The 16,208-nt window shown below is 41.8% G+C and overlaps 1 protein-coding gene across 8 annotated transcripts in view; it reads right to left on the reverse strand.

Annotated features, from left to right (window-relative positions):
* Nucleotides 1-2,524: 2,524 nt before the first annotated feature.
* PIP5K1B (phosphatidylinositol-4-phosphate 5-kinase type 1 beta) overlaps nucleotides 2,525-16,208 on the reverse strand; it is an 86,471-nt gene continuing 72,787 nt past the window's right edge. For all 8 annotated transcript variants that reach the window (XM_044446737.1, XM_044446734.1, XM_044446735.1 and 5 more), the window contains 2 exons: nucleotides 14,952-15,069; nucleotides 2,525-3,265 (listed from right to left, as the gene is read on the reverse strand). In XM_044446737.1, coding sequence (XP_044302672.1) covers nucleotides 3,263-3,265; nucleotides 14,952-15,069 — 121 coding nt within the window. In that variant the 3' untranslated portion in view covers nucleotides 2,525-3,262. The remainder of the gene's footprint in view (nucleotides 3,266-14,951; nucleotides 15,070-16,208) is intronic.

Consider the following 16,208-nt stretch of genomic DNA (forward strand, 5'->3'; position numbering starts at 1 on the left):
AGTTCATGCAGGAGAACGTTCCCCGGTACTTATTAATAGTACATTTCCAAAATGAAAAGTGCTCCCTGGACTGAAGGGTTGCGCTCTCCCGTTAAATGGGAACTAGCTGAGTGTCACCACTCCCCGCGGCCCTTTATGGACTCCTGTGCCTTTAGCAGTTAGGCACAGAAAGAAATAAAACAGAAGTTATCTTAGACATAAAGTTGAATTTATCGCAGGTAGCTCATCAAAACAAAAGAAGTTGGAGATATACTTTCAGCACACGTGCAAGAGATGCTGCTTGAGATAAACCAATGGCATGTAAAAAATACCATGTGCTTACAGACAGAATGATTGCATGGGCAGGGCATAGGGTTAAAGTGACAGAACAAAGACCATTGGTTCATTATCAATTTCAGTAAAAACAGGACACCATTTTCTAATCAGGCAATGTGGGGTGGGAGGGGGGATAAAGCATGTGTTCTTGAAACAAGTGGCAATATAACCAACATGAATTTGGGTTTGTTTCTTGAGGATGAACATAATCCTAGGCAATTCAGATAACCTAAGAGGGAACAGGATGAGTTCCTCTCTGCAGGTGGAGACAAGCTTTGCTAGTAGAGGCACATCTGCTACAGAAGCTCACAGTATGCCCATGGAAAGATCTGGATCTAAATCTGCATCAGAAGTAACTGGTAATATGCCCCAAAATGGAATGATCCAGGCACAAGATTGGTTTGTCTTGTTCCATTGTATCCCAAGTGTGTTTGATCACGAGAGCTATCCCATAATCTAGAGGACTGCTCTGCATCAAGCATTTGCAGGATGGAATGACAGAAAATTCTGGGAAAATGACAGCACTGATCCAGAAAAGTATTTTACTCAAGTTTTACATAACAGACTCCAATAAATTTATTTAGGGTGAAAGATATAAACTAAAAATGGAAAACTATATGCATAAATAAAAGGCTTCAGAATGTCATACTAGGTATTTTATGGACCTGTCCTAACAGAATGGGAAGTGTCCTTGGAGATCATTTAGTGACTAGATTTTCTTCAAACGCTTTGTTCAGTGCAGGGTCTGCCCTGCAGGGTGAAGCCGCATGGGACTGCATATTTCATTTTCCCCTTTTCCTGGGACTGCATATTTCATGTTTAATTGCATATTTCATCTCTGTAAGAAATAAAATTAGCCATAAGGGGGGAAAGCATAGTCAGCCAATATCTTTATTAAAACCTACTAAAATTACTCACTCTTTCCTCCAAAATTTTTCATCAGGCTAGGCCCTGATGGGGGAACCAAGTTCCACAATCTGACCCTGGCTATGAAGTCTGTAGTTACATAGTCCCTGTCTCAAAGTGGATATTTACAGTCTTAGTTTGCAGTCTATGGCTGCTAGATATTATCTAGGTAGACAGAGGATAATTCAGAGTCCTAGCTCCAATCTCAAAGCATTCCGGGGTCAGAGCCAAGGTTCCAAATTTGCAGCACCTTCCTCTGCCCTTACAGCCAGCACAGTTCTTTCTACTGCCTGGTCACAAGACTGATCTTGGAGTCAAGGGGGGGGGAGGGGGTTAGAGGTTGTTCCAATGGGACAAGGAGTGGAAAAATTGGCACTACTGTTCTACGAGTAATCCCAGAGATGACTTTGGCTCCTCTCATGAACTGGAATACTCAGCTAGCTCCTGTTTTAACCTAGCAGTGAAGCAACGCCTATTCTCCACCAGCCCTTCCACCACCACCATTAAAGGCTGTTTTTCATGTCTTGCCTACTATCTAGAGCAGGACCTTTTCACACAATCTGGTGAAATTGACCTGGTTCACACAATCAAGAACATTCAACTCCTGACTGGAGGTTGGCGTTGCTTGCTGTGGTGTGTAACCCTAGCTGAAGGGGGTTATCAGAATCCTTGCATGATCCTATGAACACCCTAAAACAATCCTGAAACAGTCCACATCCTGAAGCCATTTTCACACCCAAGGCTTTTGCTTAAAACTATTCTTCAATGAGAAGCTAAGATCTAAATTTGCTCTAATGTTATTTCATTCAGTCCTACATTACCATCATCTGCAATGAATTCTATTATTATTTCACAAATCACGAAATGTGTAGGCTACATTTCTATACCTATTTACCTGGGAGTAAACTCCATTGAACTTAGTAGGATCTACATCTGAGTAGATGTGTTGGACTGCACTGTTAAAAGCAATTTTTTAATGGCATGGAAAAAATGCCCTTAAAGGGCTTAGCAGCTCTTTTCTGACTGGTGTGAAAAATTAATTACCTCCAGATCTTTTTTCCCAATGTTTTCCAGGTGTCTCACACTAAGCAATCTGCAAAATCATTAGGCCTTGCATACAGTATTTGCAGCCTTTGCTTGCTCAAAGGTTTGTCACTGGCTGTGCTACCTTCCAGCTGCAGCATCATGTGTGTAGGACTTAGTAGCTGGCACATAGTGCCATAATAACAAGCCATATTTGGAAATTTACAGTATTTGTTCAAGAAAAATGCAACTCTTTACATTTCAGAACTATCCACAACACTTATTTTGAGAACAAAATACTTTATTTCTGTCAATAAAACTATAGTTTACAGTAGAATATACTAAATAAATTATGTAATTTTGTCCTTTACAAGCAATATATCTAATCACAAATATTTCAAAGACAATATATGTACACAACATAAGGCTTTGTTATAAATAGCTTTCTTCATTTCACTAATAAACAGTGAAAATTTCTTTATAGAAGATAGTTTCCATAAAGTATGTGCAGACATATTACACTAACCCTTGTATGAAATTAATAGGTGAGCAATTATAATTCTGGGAGAAAAGCAGAATTGATTTACATAATAATCACCACTGTGATGATGGCTTTTTAAATAGGCAAAAGCTGATTAGATATTTTGTTTGTGCATAATCACTGAATACATGCAAATGAAAAAATCACGTGAGAGTCAATAGGAAAGTATCAGTTTCAAGTCCTGAAAAGATGATTGGCAATAGTAGAGAAAGCAGCTTAAAGTACGGTGTATGCAGTTCTTCACAGTTCAGCAGACAACAGCATGTCATAGTAAAGTGTGGAATGTTTCATGTCTCTCGTCTTCTGAGACTTGAGGTATTACTACCATGGTTCAAGACTCCTTTGACATTTTCCACAGGTTCTGTTGATTATGACTTTTTGTTTACCAGGCTCAGCAATTTTCCTCATATATCTGGAGTGTACAAAGTGCTTCTTGTCAAATATATTCATTCTTTAAATTCATATTTTTCTTGGCTGTTACTGTAAAAGAAGAAATTGATGAAAACATGTTACAAAAACAAAGAACACTTGATAACTATTCTGCTGGCATAGATGAAGTCAACAACTCTTTTCTTCTTTGGAATGCTGTTATTTTCACTAGCTCAATAACATGCAACCCATTTTTATACCCATCAAAACTCAAACTAAGATTATTTATGACCAGTGCTTTTTTTGTAAGAAAAAGGTGCCGGAACTCATGAAATTATTTACCTTTCGCATGTAGTCAATCACTGTACACACACCCACACACTTCAGTTGTGTAACAAAACATAACGGTTGCCACCCGCAGTAAGCACTCAGTGTGCGACCACACGACCAGTCACAAGCCAAGCAGCGCCACAAGTCAAGCAGCGCATCACAACCAGCGTGAACAAAGTACGCATGCATCGGACTCGACACACAAGCAGCCCGCATGCACCGTTTTAATGATTTTGCTGCCGACCTGCTAAGCTTGACAGGGCAATTCAAATCCCTGTGGACCAAACATCAAATTTTCAAAAGTTACTTTTAAAACTTGGAAAAACTGTTGAAAAATGGTGCTGGAACTCTGTTTCGGTGCATTCTATGACAAAGAAGCACTGTTTATGACTATATATATATATTCTTCTAAAACTCTACAATGAAATCAATACAGCTTCATATAACACAGTGAGGACCAGAATGAATGACAACAACCCATTTTGCATAAGCTTGTGACAATTAAAATCAGATCTCAGAAAGGCAGGTTGCTTGCCAGTAGCTGCTGTACGCTGAGCAGTCATAGTCCCTGCATTCACACATATGGACTTTGTGCCTATGTGGAACCTATTGCTGGGAAGCTTCTAGAGCTAAATGTTCAATTGGTCAAAGCCCCTCCCTGTGCTTCCTGTTGCCATCTGCTCAGTTCCTATGGAGACTGCCATGGATCTCTAGACCAAGGGGAGGAGAAAGGACCCCAACTCGGTGCGGCTCTGAGCATCCATAGACAGTACGAAGTTGTCTGAGGGAAAACCAAGTGGGGCTAGAGGGTGGTTTGTGTGAACGGACAGATGAAGAATGACAGTTACATGTAAGCACTCTGCTTTTCTTCTTCGTGGTCTTTGTGCATTACACATATGGGTGACTAGTTAGTTTACCCTGTAGTGGTTGGAGGGATGCTTTCACCACTAGAATGCCAAAAGCACATTTGCATGATATCCAGCCTCACAAACACCAAGGGCATGGGCCATGTGGCTGCTCTGTAGACATCCTGCAGGGGGATTCTGGCAAGGAGGACTGTGGATGTGGCCAGAGCCCAATGGACCTTTGGTCATGTTGTGAGGTGAAGACCTTGTCATCTCATATGTCAGGCTGATGATGTTGGAGACCCATTTTGATACTCTAAGGAAATTGGCTCTCCTTTCTTTTGGCTGTCATAGCACACAAACAGTTTTGGTGAATGGCACAGCTACCTGGTTCTGAACGTACAGAAAGTGAGATCCTTACTGATGTTGAGCAGGTGCAGGATAGAGTCCACTGGGGTGAATGGGTTGGTGAGGAAGGCAGAGAGGATGATATCATGGTTGAGGTGGAAGGGCAAGGTGACCTTGGTTCTGAAGGCTGGTCTGGGCAGAGGACTGCCTTGTCCCTGTGGAAGGTGAGGTATGGATTTTCTACCAAGAGGGTATAGATGTTCGTTGGTGTGGCAGGCTGATGTGATAGCTACTAGGAAGCCCGCCTTCCAGGACAAGAGGAGCAGGTCAGTTGTAGGCAGGGGTTTGAAAGGCTTTCTGGAGAGGGCCTGTAGCATGACCAAAAGGCTCCATGCTGGGATGCAAGGCAGGGTGGAGGGAACAATGTTGCAGAGACCCCTCAGGAATCTGTGCACCAGTGTATATGCAAAGAGAGATGCCTCCTCTATAGCTGGATGGAAGGAGGAGATAGCTGGTAGGTGCAAATGTAGCGAGAAGGGGCTGAGTCCATCTCAGAAACTGGTTTGCAGAAATTGTAGGATTTGTTCAATGGAGGACCTTTGTGGGATGAAGTCTTCTGGTGTGTGAAGGCTCAGGATTTCCTTGGGGACAGTTTGAGAGTTGTGTCTAGTATGGCTGACAACACAGGTGGGAGAACCATACCACCCTGTTCTAGGGCATGACTGTCCAGGCTGTGAGATTCAGAGTCCTGACACCTGGGTGGAGAACTTGACCCCAGTCCTGTGAGATCAGGTCTGGGAGTGCAAGAGGTAGGTGAAATTCCCCCAGAAAAGCTGAAGAGGTCAAGCGAACCATGGTTTCCTCAGCTACCATAGGGTGATGAGAACACAGTCTGTCTCATCCTTCCAGATCCTGGCAATAACCTTGGTGATCAGTGGAAATGGTGGGAAGTGTGAAATAGGGTCCCATTCCATTTGAGGAGGAAGGCATCCATCAGGGAGCTGCTTCCCTGCTCTGCCCTGGAGCAGAACTGGGGGCATACTGGGTTGTGTGCCATGGTGAAGAGGTCCACTGATCCCTCCTACCATGCAGGACCATCTTCTTCAATTGCTCTCATGCGAGTCCAGACTTGTGCAACTGGGAACATCAGCCACGACATTGCCCTGGCCTGCTACATGGATCACCATGATTGTGATGCCCCTGGTGATGCACCAATCCCAGATAGCTATACTTCGTTTGGTGAGTGGAATGGACTGTGTGCCCCGCTGCTTGCTGATGTAGTAAATCATGGCCTTGTTGTCTGTAGTGGTCTGCACATGCTGGCCTTGCGGGGAAGTTCAGAAAGAGATTCATGCCTTGTGAATGGCCAACATTTCTAGGAAGTTGAAGTGATGGCTGGCATCACTGTAGTCCCATGACGCTTGGGTTTGCAGACTGTTGCAGTGTATTCCCCAGCCTGTGTTGGAGGCATCCAAAATGATGTGGGTTGTAGGCTCTGGGAAAAGGAAGCTGATGCCTACTGTGAGAGTGTATGGGGTGGCCCACCAGGGCAGGCTACTTCAAACAGAGGGTGGAACATGGGGGGGGGGGTTGTTTGAGTGTCATCTTCTGTGTGGTAGTTGTGAATGAATCACAACTGTGGAGTGATTCCAGCCTGGCAAAGTGGACCACTGCCACTACGGTGGCCATGAGCCAAGGAATTTCTGATCTTGTCGGCTCTGGTATGGTCTCTTGTGCTAATGTTGGTCACCAGCATGCATAGTGCTGCTGCTCTGGATTCTGGCAAGAGAGCTTTTGCAGGCCCCTATGAACAGGATGGACTGGGACGGGAAGAGAACAGATGATCTTGTCATAGATGCAGTCTTTAGAATCAGATCATCTCCATGTTATGACAGGATATACCCCTGTTGGATGTTCCCAGCCTGTGACTTAAACAAATCACTCTCTCTTTGTGAGGTGTGGGTACAGGTAACCCTTGCTCAACACGGGCACCCTTCCAAGCCTCTCCTTCCTCAATGAAGTAGAGAGCTGGCCTGCAGAGAGCCCAGAGCAGATCTATTGAGACCTGTGGGCTGTGCATTAAGAGTACTCGGTGGTAGCTTTCTTGTTCAAAGAAAAAGGAAAAGAAGAAGTCCAAAAGGATGGCTGGAGGGAATCTGGAGGCACTCCTCCTCTGTAGCTGCTTTGAAGAGCAGCAGCAGCTACAGAAACCAGGAGGGTTTTTTCCACATGAAGGGGATCAGAGATATTTTTATACTGGTCAGCAGTGTATACACCTATTAAATAAATCAACCACATGAAAATGAAAGTGCATAACTGATTGCTAAACCACTCTTTGGAAGGTTTGCTTTACATGTATTTAGAGCTGTTGTATTTAAGTACAACATTTTCATCTTGCAAAAACCATCCAGTACAGCAACAAAAATTTTAGGAGCCTCAAACAATAGCTCATAGCAAATTGCACTAAGTAATAGGTTGCATCCCATGTTAGTTTAGTTTAAGTTCCACTCATTTCATTGAGTCTACTGTAGGTGGGACTAAACTGGATTCTACTCAAATTCTGTAAGTTCCAAGCATTTTACTGTACTTTGACTTCACATCAGTTTTGTTTTGCACTGCTGTAAGTTGCAGTATTTCAACTAAATTAGGTTGTAGACTGGGCTTTGATGCTCTTTACAGAGAATTTCTGATTAAAAATAAAGCACAGCTAATACAACAAAATCATGGTAATTTTAAAGTATCCTATAAAAGAACAAAGTGGCACTTTATTACTCAACCTGAAATTCACATTTCTGGGTAGAAACACGTTGTAAAAACTGACGAACAGATCTAGCCTTGTTAACAAGGAAATAAATATTGTGAAGCATTCTGAAAATCTTGCGTGCACTTTCCTCAAAGCAACATAACAACCACAAATTATACTCAAAATGCTGATAAGCATCCAATGTTCTTGGCACAAAGCATGGGGGACATTCGGTGTTCCATGATTAAATACTGCATGAGATATTTTGTGGTATGCGTGCACAGCATGTTATTTACCATTTATACATGAATAATAGCACTGTGGCACTGACCAGAGGATTTCATAAAGACCACGAAATGCAGCATTCTTCATGGTTAATAGTGAGCTTGATCATAAAGTCATAGACAGGGAAGGTGCTCAGTAGACTACATGTAAGAACCTAACCTGGGGTGTGGGGCTGCCCTTGAAGACGCTCCGGATACTTCAATTGGTGCAAAACAGAGCTGCCAGGTTGCTGACGGGGACTGGGCATTGTGCTCACATAACCCCAGTTCTCCGTCAGCTTCACTGGCTTCCCATTGAAGTCCGGGCCCAATTCAAGGTGTTGATTATCACCTATAAAGCCCTTAACGGCTTGGGACCTGGTTATCTAAAGGAGTGCTTGCGTCCATATATGCCCTCCCGCCCTGAGTTCGGCGACAGAAGCCCTTCTCCGGGAGCCCTCCGTGAAAGATATTAGGAGGGTAAGTACCCAGAGGAGGGCCTTCTCTGCGGTGGCGCCCCACCTATGGAATGCGCTCCCTAGAGAGGTCCGCCTGGCGCCGTCATTATTTGTTTTTCGGCGCCAGGCCAAGACCTTTTTATTTAAATATTTTAATTGTTAATTGGTGTTTTTATTTATTGGTTTTATAACTCTGCCGAGATGTATCCGGATTTTCAAAGTTTATTTAACATTTATTTGCTTTGTAAGCCGCCCCGAGGCGTGTTGCAAAGGAGGTGGCATAAAAATGCTATAAATAAATAAATAAATAAATAAATAAATAAATAAATAACCCTGCATTCTTAAAGCAGTACAAAACGCATTACACTTCATCTAGTATCTAGTAACTCTTCTATCTAATAGAAGCCACACTGGACTGTAATACTTTAGGGGCTCCAACAAAGTAGTGCACTTCCAGTGGAGCACCCAAAGATCCAATGCAATGGGCACATATAAGCATTTTTCCCAGCAACATCTGCAACACTGCAAAGAATCCTTGGGCAAGTAATTTACACAGTTCCTTGAGACCAGGCCTGCACTGATGATAATGTAAGATCCTATTTTGTTATTACAGATTTTCCTTCTTAACATAATCCTCCCTATGTGGCAGACTTGAGCATCTAAGTCATTCCTATACATTTAGAAAAAGCATAAAACCTGCAGGATACTAACTGAGGGCTAACCAAGAAAACACATATGTTTCATGCTAAGTAGGAAACTAGGAAAACAATATAGCATGGACTGCTAAAGTGATGCTACTACTGAAGAAAAGGACAGATAGATGTGCATTTTGCTATAGGACTAATCGTTTCATTTGGGAAAAATATTCCTTTCTTCTAGTTTTCCAAGCATTAGCAGATGTAGGAATAACACTGTCAGTCACTGGGGCCTGGGCAGCTGACTAATCAACACAGGACCCAGGACCCAGGTAGCTAAACTGGAGTCCTAAGTCCAATCCCAAACAAATCCAAAACTTTATCCAATAGTCCAAGGTCAGTACCAAGAATAGAAGAGCAAGATAAGTCCAGTCCAAGAGACAAAAGCATAGTCAAGCAAGCCAGGGGTCAAGAAACCAAGGAAGTAGTGGAAACAAGAGCAAGTGCCTGAGGGCTGGAGCAAGGCCTAAGAGTTCAGGTCACAACAAACAAGGAGCCCTGCAGCGAATCTGAGGAACTTAATTACCAAGAAAGCTTCTGTGGGGTGGGGGGGAGCCAGTTCTTATATAGCTGTCCACCACCTCGGCCCCCGTGCCCCCCGGAAGTTATAGTAGATTGAGGGAGTAATGCTGCAACTCTCAGGGCTGCTCTTCTGGTGCTCAGCCAGCAGATGGGGCCCTGAAGCTGCCTCAGATCCTGACAAACACTGACAAGCAAAACCAGCACTCACTGCTAAAATGCCTATCATACCAAGGCTAAGACAATTGAAATTGATCTAATATATTAAGACTACCACCCAGCATGGTTTCCCGTAATCCTCCAAACTCAAGAGAATCACAGACATCCAACTGAGCACAGGAGAAGCAACATGGTTGTACTTCTTCAGCCCAGCAAAAGTCATAGATGGCTGATATTTGCCCCTGCTCATGAGAAAGAGCTGTAACACTGCTGGAATTCTTCAAATTTTGTGGAGCCTTGCTTCTTCGCTTCCTGCCTGGGTGACTCTACATCAGCTTGAACATTGTTACTTGTGATTTCAGAGCCACAACTGACAAGAAGCACACTGGTTGCAAGGGAGGGCACTCTATGGTTAGAGCTCCAGCTCTGACCTCCGAATGCATTTTGACCTCTTGTAGGAGCTCATTCTATTTTAAGCAGCGATAGATGGAAGTACTGTGTTTGGATTGAAATAAATTTATATACCCACTAAAGGTTCAAATCCAAACCATTTAATTGGTTGGTTTAGTTTTAATTGTGGTTTAATGCAAAGTAATTGTACCATCTTGAATATTACATGAACAGGCCTCCCACTTGTACAATTGCTTTCTTCCTCACCTCTTTCTGTTGCTCCCATCTGCTATTCCACCCAGAGATCTGCTCCAAGTCCTCTGACCAGAGGAGGGAGAATTGCAGCAGGGATTCAATTTGTCATTGGTCTCGCTTCTTCTACAGAAGGGCACCCCTGGATACAATCCACCAATAGCAATTGGGGCTAACGTAGCCAATCTGCTAATCCCAGACCCTTTTTGTGTGACACACAGTGTACATGATTGATTTGTTTTATCACAAGTTGACAACCCCACATAATGTGTCACCAGGCACCTTTCTTGGAGAACACCAGGACGCACTACCTTCTTCCACTATGAACTAGGTTTCTGCTGGTGCCTAAAACTGGTTACTTAGTCCTCAACCCTTTGGAACATGTGAGCAGAGAAGCACAAGAAACTGCCTGCGGGTGCCACCTCAAATGGATCTCATGGAGGATGTGGCTAGTCACAATGGCTTCCAAGAGGCCAAAGGTGAATTAAAGAAGGCAGGGGAGAGAACGAGTGAGGCTACAGGCCAGGAGAGAAATGAGGGGAAAATAGCAAGGCAAAGGGGGATACCGATGAAAGATCATTCAGACATACTTAAGTGGAAATAGCCTTCATTGTCCAACAAACAAGGAAAATAAGCACATAAAAAGATGACAAAACCCAAGGGGAGCAACAAATAACTGCAAAAATCTAATATAAATATATGAGAGCTCTTAAGATGTAGGTTATAATCCCTGCTCAACCATGACGTTTACTGGGTGAATTTGGGCCAGTCCCTGACTTTCAGGTTAACCCGCCAGACAGGGTTTGAATGGAAGATGACTACATGAGCTGCCTTGGATTACTTGCAAAAGAAGAAAGGAGGTATATTAATGTACAACTACTTCTATCACTACATTTCTTAAGATGTTCAGGTGGCAGTCAAAAGAGAGAACTGAGTAGGAAGATATACAGTGCAGACTCTACCTCAACACCCCTGCCCAGCAAGGACGGATCTGAAATATGGATTGTGTTTTTCTAAGCTCTGTTGTCAAGATGCTAGAAAACTTATAGGTTTAACTGCTCAGAGGCAATGAAGAACAATATTACAGGGTTCAGATTGAAAAAGCAGTGATTAGCTAGAAAAAATGTGTTCACTCTGCCAAAAACAAAAACAAATTACAATAATGCTTAATTTAATATGAAAGCAGATGTTTCTAACAGTTCACATATAATCCTGGTTGCTTGAATAAATTTTTCCAATCAGGGCAATAGGGTATCTCTGAATATGAATATGAATGCTAATACTCAGCCAAAACAAATAAACAAACCGAAAACATCTGCTTATCAGTGATTTCCACTTTTGGTTGCTTTGTGTTTGATTCCAGAAGATGTGGCTATGTTTATTCTGGAAAATAATAGACCTGCAGACATTTTCACTATGTATGAATGCAAAAGTTTGGCAGTGAAGAAAAACAATGTGCTAGAGGAGAGGTTTAGGAATACCCCGGACCAACAGAAAAGATGAACAAGGGGAGCTTAGATCAAATCAAACTAGAACTTTCCCTGGAAACAAAAAATGATAGCATTGAGGCCATCATGAAAAGGCTAAACTTACTTGAGAAGACAATAATGTTAGAGAAAGCTGAAGGCAGAAGATGAGGAGGAAGACCAAATACAAGATGGTTCAATTCATAAAGGAAGCCACAGCCTTGAGTTGACAAGAATTGAGCAAGAACGCTCAAGAAAAGGCCATTTTGGAGGGCATTCATCCATAGGCTCACTGTAAGTTGGAGAAGACGTGACAGCACATAACAGCAGACATTTTGCTGCTGAACCACCTCCACAAATGATGAACTGCCATGGATACAGAGCACACTCAGTCATAAAGATATACTAATATTTAGATCTGTTGTGTACAAAGAAAAAAACACAAAAGCAGTATCTAAAAGCTGGAGGCATTTTCCCCTCCACTTTTGATAGCTATATTTATCTAAAACCACTAAAAGGGGGGGGGGGCTACTATAATTTCAGCAGCAGATACAATGGATTCACAGCTGAGCATGAACATGGTTGCATTACCTCTGAGTCTGCAGTTCAAGTCAATTTCATCTAGAATATTAAAGCTGTACTAACTGATCAATAGGATGCACTTTGCTGCATTTTAGAAAATCATGCTTTGCCAAGGAAGGAAGGATATTAAGGAGGATATAAGAATAGGCTCTTGCCCTTGCAGTTGGTCATCATTCTCCCTCTCTGTCTCTCAATTTTATCCCAACAACAACAACAATCCCGTGGGGTAAGTTGGGCTTAGAGTTTGTGACTGGCCCAAAGTCACCCAGTTGCTCCATGGCTCAGCTGGGACTAGAACCCTGATCACCTGAGTCCTAGACCTATGCTCTTAACCACACTGGCATCACTGATCCTAAATAAATACAACCCTTTGAGTCAGTATTAGGAAGCAGTGTCCAGGAAAAGAGAGTTTAAGTTTCTATTCCCCACCCAGCATTTGTTTCCGGATATTATATTCAGCACTGCATACCTGGGTTATTGGAGCAGGAAGCTGTTTTTAGGCAGATATGGTTTTCCCAGTTAATATTGTTTGCTGCTAACACAAATTATGTTTGTATTTAAAGTTTTTCTAGGCTGACAAGTAGAGCTGTAACCAAGACATATTGATGAGATATCTGTCTGCATCTAACAAGTTGAATGACAGCAACTAGTTTTCATGAAAAGAGTAGATCTGGAAAACATCAAGGATCTAGAATGGGTAGGGAACTGTTAGCTCCCCAGATACTGAAGGGCTAAAGCTTTCATCAGCTCTAGCCACTATGACCAATGGTCACAGATGAAAACACAGCCTGCCAACATTTGGTGGGCCACACACTCCCTATCCCTGATCTAGAACAGCAAGTACAAAGACAGAGCTATTAAAATTGAAATTTAGCACACCCATGAGAATTTCTGACAAAATTCTTAAGAAAATGTCACCTTGCCTTTTCCTGTTTCCCCTTCTCATATGCACAGAAAAAGCAAAAGATTACTAAACACTATTTTAGGCTGTCCTGAGACCTCATTAAAGGATGGGGTAAAAATTGCTATGAATGAATGAAAGATCCAAACTATTATGAGGTAATGCAGTTTAGGGTGCAATCCTATGTATGTTCAGACAAAAAAGTACTACGTCTCCCAGTATTCCCTAGCCAACTTTTTTTTTCTGGCTAGATACACACAGGGTTGCACCTGATGTATGTTTAGTACTATTTTCAAAGAACCTAAAGTATTCCCTATTCCAGCTAAAGTGTGTATTAAAGCAAAGGACCTTGGGTAACCAAAGCTGCAATGTAGATCTTCAACACTGATTTGCTCATTCAATTATAGCAAAGCAAACTCTGAATGCAACTACAACTATAGTTTAAGTACAGTTGTGTTCTTCTTCTCTATAGCTGGCAACTCTTCATTAGAGAAACTTGCCTAGTTGGTTGGCTGGAAGAAGAGAAGACAATCTGAGACAGCAGCAACTGTTGTCAAGAGGCCTGCTGAACCTGCCCGCTCCATCCACCTGTTTCTTCCTACTGCCATGCCAATATTCTCAAAGTCTTTCCCAGACATTTAAAGCTGGGATAGTGCTATATTTTATCCTACACACACCATCAGTCTCTATTGTAGTACTATGGCAGCTACATTCATGAATCACAGCCTCTCTTCTTATATTAAAGGAGCAGTAGATCCTTAAAGCCAGAAGATACATCCATGTAGGGACTGAGAACTGTGAAAATACTCTAGGAAGGACACATCACTTTGGTGCTTCTGTGAACACTCTCTCCAGGCAGGCAGGCACCATGCATACTAGAATGGCAGTTCCAAAATGCTGCAGAAGAAACATATTGAGGACCTACCAGTCAACACCACTACCAGAAAAAAAGGAGGAGGTTGCATGCAGCAGCGGCACCAAAAGGATGAAATGCCACATACCACACACTATATTAAGAAAGTAGATTACCACCTGCAGAATATTTAAAAGAGCACTATGTGTTTTCAATAGATGAGATGTTGTGTTTTAATTATTACCATGCAGTTTGTGTGTCACAAAAATGTTGAATTATTAACTTTTTTAAAAAACTGGAAATTGTTGCTTTTAAAACAAGTATGTATATGTTTGGGTCTGTAAAGCAAAGTGAACAAACATTTTCTTGTATCTCATTACAAAGTAAATTCTTTCCTACTCACACATAAAATCATATAAATCACTGAATGGAGAGGGAAAGGGAACCTTGCCTTTTTTGCTTTGCAAAAATGTCATGGGAAAGGGTTGAGGGGACACACATTATAATGGAGGAGAATGCTTAAGAGTGAAACATTTAATGCACATGTCTGCAGAAGATACATTCTTTTAAATTACTCACCTGCTTCACAGAAATTACTTAATGGTCAGTGTAAATTGATTCTCTGTGTCCTTCTCACAGCATCAGAAAGATAAATACTTTTCTTCTATAATGTAATGGACGGAGGACCTTACAAAGCTTTCAACATTTGAACAGGTGGCATTCAGACACACTTTCAAATAGGTACTTATCTGGATATGTATTCTGCTTTTGTTGAAGCATATGCATCATTGCTGGAAAAATGTATTTTTGCATATATGCATTTCATTTGTATTACATTGCTATGGATATATACAAAGTCATGCATGCATATTAAACTATGAATCCACCTAACATCTGCAGAATGCATCCCTACACTGAGCCAAAAGCCAGTTGACAAATTTAAAATTCATAACACTTGGTAAGAATCAAAAGCAGCATGGTTGGACAACTTACTAAGTATACGTCCAGCACAGAAGCATTATCATTCTCTGTCTCTACCGTGCTCTGTTCTGAAGTCAAGCAGATAGCACTGTCTTCTAAGGTGAACGTTGAACTTGAAGGCAGCCCTTTACTGAATATAAAGTAGCACACAGCAAGCATGAAAAAAGAGAAAGAATTGTTGTTAGGAATCATATTTATGGTGTGAATTATTTGACGTTATGCTTCATGCACATTTGCCACATCCTGGTTAGCTTGGTGAGCCATTTAGTTATCTTGCAGGGCTGTTCATCTGCAACTGAGCGTCTCAGCATCCAAAAGCTACCCTGCTTCAGGGCCCCAGTGTGCAGGTTGCTACTCCCAGCTGAAGAATGAGCAGAATTGCATGCAGGTATGAGGGAAAGATTTCAGTTGCTGTTGAATGCCCATCCCTCTGCCCCAAGACAGAAACATGTTTGGAAGAGCAATTGCATATCCATGCATCTATTGAGGTAAGTATTGTAATATTCTCTCTAGAACTGCTCTGCAATACATTCCTGCGTCCTAAATTTACATTTCTTGACATATTTCTTCTTTGCATTAAAATAAGAGGAAAAAATAAGGATCTGTTGTTGATTCAAATTCTTTTCAAGATTGCATCTCTATAAATCTGAAGTGGATTGCAATTGGTATCAGAGCAAACTGCCCAAGGGTACTGTAGGGAAAATGGGACAGCTGTATTTTTACATGTTTGAAAAAATCCATTTATATTCCACCTCTTCCAAAGCTTGAGGCAACATGATGACTTTTCTTCATTCTTTCAGTTTGTTTACACACAAACACACAATTTAAGGGATGTTCAGTTGTTATTTGGGAAACAGGAAAAGCAAAGCCTGACACACCCATAGAATAGGTCAGGCTTCACAGTGACTGATATGTCATGGCTCTTCCTGTTTCATCCATCATAAGCTATAAATGAAGATATTATTAGTGCTATGGCTATTTCGTCTGCAATCATGATGGTTTTATTCATGTCTTTTCTGCTGATTTATGTCCATAAGTAATTCAAAGAAACAAAAAAACAAAAGGCAGAGGTTTATAAAACCATGTTGGAAATTGATTATCCTAAACTACATTCTTAGAATGGGAAGTGTTCACACAACAGAGCACATGCATCTGCAGATCTGAATGAGAAAGAGAATGCAGCTGGTGCAGCTATATATCCAAATCTCTCTCTCTCTCTCTCTCTCTCTCTCTCTCTCTCTCTCTCTCTCTCTCTCTCTCTCTGTGTGT

Source organism: Varanus komodoensis, unplaced genomic scaffold (genome assembly GCF_004798865.1).
Source record: "Varanus komodoensis strain SLA01 unplaced genomic scaffold, ASM479886v1 scaffold5, whole genome shotgun sequence".
In the NCBI taxonomy this organism is placed as follows: Eukaryota; Metazoa; Chordata; class Lepidosauria; order Squamata; family Varanidae; genus Varanus; species Varanus komodoensis.